Source organism: Tupaia chinensis, unplaced genomic scaffold (genome assembly GCF_000334495.1).
Source record: "Tupaia chinensis unplaced genomic scaffold, TupChi_1.0 Scaffold138665_1, whole genome shotgun sequence".
NCBI lineage: Eukaryota > Metazoa > Chordata > Mammalia > Scandentia > Tupaiidae > Tupaia > Tupaia belangeri.
Genome location: NW_006198557.1, coordinates 464842 through 469752, shown reverse-complemented (window position 1 = coordinate 469752; position 4911 = coordinate 464842). Strand labels below are relative to the sequence as shown.

At 63.2% G+C, this 4911-nt stretch overlaps 1 protein-coding gene across 1 annotated transcript in view; it reads left to right on the top strand.

Moving 5' to 3' along the window:
* SMARCA4 (SWI/SNF related BAF chromatin remodeling complex subunit ATPase 4) overlaps positions 1-4911 on the top strand; it is a gene marked incomplete in the record, with an annotated part of 97591 nt that overhangs the window by 33450 nt on the left and 59230 nt on the right. Inside the window, 3 exon segments of the mRNA XM_027765557.1 lie at positions 515-581; positions 1604-1714; positions 3120-3362. Coding sequence (XP_027621358.1) covers positions 515-581; positions 1604-1714; positions 3120-3362 — 421 coding nt within the window.

Below are 4911 nucleotides of genomic sequence, written 5' to 3'. Positions count from 1 at the left end.
CCCTCTCCCTGCCCGGGGGCTGCCATTGTTGTTCTGTGTGTTTGTCGCACGCCCCGGTGTGCACTGCAGGGCGGCCGGCATGTTCCACACCTGCCCCTTGGCACTGGGGCTGTGGTTTCCTTTTTTAAAAATTAAAAAAAAAATTTATTTATCATAATCATCATCATCATTTTAATTGAAAAGAGTGCAAGATTTTAATTGAAAAGGAGGGGGGATTGAAAAAAGCAAGCCGCCATGTCCGGGACTTGAACCGTGATCAGCCATGTGGAAGTCCAGTGTCTTTAACCACCACGCCACCTGCCGGCCCTGCGGCTGTGCTTTCCTGCCCACCATGCAGCGTCTTCTCTGGGATCTGCCACCCCCTCTTAGTGGCAGGCCTGGTCTCCCAGGCGCCTGGTTCTTCCCACTCTGCCAGCAGTCCTCCTTGGAGCCAGTGCCCCCCTTCCATGGTGGCACGGAGCCGTGAGGTGCTCAGGCAGATTGGAATGTGACTGTCCCCTCCTTGTCCCGTCAGGACGCTGTCCAACTGGGCGTACGAGTTCGACAAGTGGGCCCCCTCCGTGGTGAAGGTGTCCTACAAGGTATGTCGCAGCCCACAACCAGGCGGGGCGGCCGGGGGGCGGGAGGCAGTGAGTGACAGGAGGGAGCGCCGCCCGCTGTGAGGGTGGGTACTCTGTGCGATCGCTCGTTCTACGTGCGCGAGGCCCGAGTATTGCTGTGGGTTCGAGCTCACTCCTTCACTCCGAGGGAAAATGCCTGCTTTTACCCGTTTTCTTCTCCATTGGTTGCACATTCGTGTGTTCACCCAAAGCATCCCTTGTCCTCTGAGCTTCCTTTCCGAACTTCTTGTTGCCCGGGGACTTAATGAACGCACGCCACGGGCCTCCGTGCATCAGGGAGACCTGTTCATGGGTCTCACAGGCACCCTGTTTCATGGGGGCTGTCCTTGGGCTGGCAGGCCTGGTGGGGAGACTGAGGGAGGGGTCATTCCCACGCACCCAGCAAGTGACAGGACAGCCTGTCATGTCCCTGGCTGCTGGCATTTCAGGCCCCGGCATTTTACCCCGTCATGAGGCGCTCAGCCCAGGACAGGAAGAAGGAGGCCAGGCTGAGGGGACCAGACAGGGAGAGCCGGGTGGGCCGGGGGTGGACGTACCCCTGCTGACCGGGGTGGGGCGGGGCTGGACGTACCCCTGCTGGCTGGAGCCCAGTGTGAGCCTGAAGGCAGAGCCAGCTCCACAGACGGGGCCCCGGTCACCTGCTCCCGGGTTTGGACCTGGGCAGGGACGGGGCAGACTGGCAGTCGGGGAGGAGATCTGTGGTCTGTGGCCAGCACTCGGCAGGGGTGTTAAGGGGGCTCTGGTTTCCAGCACGACATGGGGCCAGGTGAGGGCACCGAGCAGCCACCAGCACTGGTGGGGGGTGAGCGGCCACACGGCTTCCAGGGGCGCTGTGGTCCTCTTGTTCCCCTCCTGCTCCGTGGGGCGGACCCTCTGTCCAGGACCAGCCCTCCGCCCTGGTCAGGAGCGCTGCCGTGGGGCAGCCACCAGTGCCACGCGGCCACCCCGGCCCCGAGGGCTGAGTGCCCGGTCCGTCCCCGCAGGGCTCGCCAGCGGCCAGACGGGCGTTCGTGCCGCAGCTCCGGAGCGGGAAGTTCAACGTGCTGCTCACCACCTACGAGTACATCATCAAGGACAAGCACATCCTCGCCAAGGTAGTGCGCCTGCGCGGCTCGGGCTGCAGGGGGCGCTGCGGGGCTGCCGCTCGGCCGGCGTGCCTGTGCCCTGTTGCCCTTCTTCTCCAGGGCCTCCCCAGCAGTTCCCCATCTCCCTCTGCACGTGTGTACGTGTACGTGTGTGAGAGAGAGGTGGGGGGGGGGACCGGCCAGGGCCGTCCTCCCAGTGCAGGGCTCGTATGTGAAATAGACAGGTCCCCGGCCGGTAGAAGACTCCAGGCTCATTTTCCTGCTCTGCAGGCGGGCCAGGGGAGAGGTGGAGAGTCTGGCCTCGCTGCCAGCCCAGTGCAGTGCGGGCCAGAGGGCAGGGCTTTGGACCTGGGTGCAGGTGCTCAGCCGTTACCCCTCAGCTCTGGGTCGGAACTACCATACCGGGTGCTTTCCTGACCTCCCTGCGGTGACAGCTAGGGAACTGGGTGTCCAGGCCACAATGTATGTGCCCCGGCGGGTCGCCCCTCCTGCCCCTGTACAGAGCAGCCCACCCACTCCTGAGAGTCAGTCCTGCCCGCCTGATGGTGGCCCGGCTCAGCGCCACGCCTCATGGGAGGTTTCTGCCGTGTCTTAGTCCTGACCTGCACGGCCCTGGCATACTGGGAGCCTGATGTCCCCAGGGGCCTGCATGGTCCCCGTCATGGCCACCCAGGGGTGGAATATGGACTCACACTCACTGGCCCACATCTATCCTGCTCGGAGTCACCCACAGGCTGTGGGGCTCCTGGGACCACAGAGCTCACCCTGGGAACCCACCAGTGCCGCTCACCTGCCCTCACAGACACAGTGGGCCACTGGAAATGTACCTGTCCCCCCAGCCCCACCCCACGTCGGCGACCCTCAGATCTGCGTTATCCCTGGACGGGCGGGTGGTTTCCAGTGTTGCGTACGAGGAGTCCTCAGAGGGTTCGTGGGAGGGGATCAAAAACTCTGCAGAGTTGGGACCCCTGTGGCTAAGGGAGCCAGATCCCACTTGGTCTACTTTGTGGTTCAAATCCTGGACCCGGTGGGAGCGTGCAAGTGTCTGGCCCAGGGCCCGACAGGGAGGAGAACAGGGGAGAGTGTCCCTGTGTGAGAGTAAACTCCTGTGTCACCGTCATCTTTCTGTGGAGTTTGTGGAGTCTTCTCACATTAGCGTTTTCCATTTCTAGAGCCAGCCTGGCTTCTCTGACACTGTCGCAGGCGTGTCTCCATCCGGCTCCCCGTCCCTACCATAGGGCTCTATCTCGGGGACCCGGTCTTCGGTCGGGGAAGGCATCCTGCCATGTGCCCCTGCCCCACAGCCTCTGGTCAGACCCCTCCCGGCTGCGGGGACTGAGGGGTCTCCAGTGGGAGGCGCCCCCGGGCCGGGCAGCCCCGCCCACCACCCTGACGCCTCGCCCCTGGCCCGCAGATCCGCTGGAAGTACATGATCGTGGACGAGGGCCACCGCATGAAGAACCACCACTGCAAGCTGACACAGGTGCTCAACACGCACTACGTGGCCCCGCGCCGCCTGCTGCTCACCGGCACGCCGCTGCAGAACAAGCTGCCCGAGCTCTGGGCGCTGCTCAACTTCCTGCTGCCCACCATCTTCAAGAGCTGCAGCACCTTCGAGCAGTGGTTCAACGCGCCCTTCGCCATGACCGGGGAGAAGGTGGGTGCGCGGGTGGCCACGCGCCACCCGCTCAGGGCTCCGGGCTCAGCTGGCTCTCCGTGGCCAGGGTGTGTCATTTGCCCCCTCTAAGGGGCCAGGCCCGTGCTCGGTGTCAGGGCCGGGAGGAGCGGAGAGGACCGAGGTCTCCATGCTGAAGCCCAGGGGTGCTCGGGCCTCTGCTGTCCCTGCACTGCAGAGAAGAGACGGCAGGGAGTGTGGGACCTGTGAGCAAGCACAGCGGACAGCCCCAGTGTCCCACAGGTCCCCTGGAGGGGTCCACGTCTCACCCCGAGGGCACCAGGCAGCTTGGAGGCTCCCTTAAGGGAGCTGCCCTGTGGCCAGGTTTCAGAGTGTGCCACAGGGCCAGCCCCGAAGCTCGGGATAGTCTCTGCAGACCAAACCACACGCTGACCAGGGCTCCAGTGCCGGCTCCAGCAGTTTGCTAAACGCTCAGTGTGCGTGCGTGCCCAGGATCCGATGGTCGGAGTGTCGAGGAGAGGGGATTGAGACGGAACCGGGCCTCACAGAGGGCGCCTTCTCTCCTCCCGCCTCCATGCACACGTGCCTTCCTTCTGGCATTTAAACAGTGCGGTGGCCGTGTGTGTCTGCGCTTGCAAGACCATGTGTGGCTGTCGGTCTGAAAGCCAGGAGGCCCGTTGGCTACCAGGGCCAGCTATTCTTCCGTGACTGTCCCCCCGCGAGCTCCGAGCATCGACCCTGCTGCTTCTCGTCTCTGGGCGTTTGAGACGTTGTTCTAGAATGGGCTCTGCTTTCTGATGGGGGTTAGGGGCCCAAGACTCCAGCGGGCAGGGTTGCAGAGGGCGATGAGAGGGGCCCTGCCCCCAATCCCACCTGGGAGCTTTCCCCAGACAGCCCTGGGCAGCTGGGGCCACGACGCCCTGTGTCCTGAGGGGCCTTGGTGGCAGGGAAGCTGAGCCCTCCTGCTGGGACAGCAAAGCCTGCCCAGTCTCTGAATCCCTCCGTAGAGCACCCCCCAGGGTCGGGAGCAGGTGAAGTTTCTGTCTTTTCTGAGTAGAGCGGAAGTTCTGCCAGCAGTACCGGGGAGCGATGGCAGAAAGCTCAGGGGCCAGCGGGGCCGGGGGCTAGTGGCTGGACCCCACAGGGCCACCGTGCAGTTAGGCGCAGACCTGGCAGCTTGAGGAACACGCCTGGCACCTGCATGTGCGTTGCGTGTGTGTAAGATCCCGACGGGAGCGAGAGATGGGGACAGCCCGAGCGTCCTCCATGGGGTGCTTCCTCACCCCCCCGCCTCTCCAGTGAGCACACGTGCCTGCTGGCTTATTAAAACAAAACAAGAAACTTAGGCCTGGTCTTACTTTCTCTTACCTTTTATTTTCATTTCTACAAATGTAGCTTCTTGGGGCCAGCAGGTGGCATAGCGGTTAAGGAGTTGGACTCGCACATGCAAATGCTGAGTCCTGGGCCCGGCAGCTTGAAAATCACGCCAGGCACACGTGTGTGTGTGTCTGTCCTAAATCCCAAAAGGGAGTGGAAGAAAGGGATCGCAGCGTGGCTGTTGGCCCGGAGG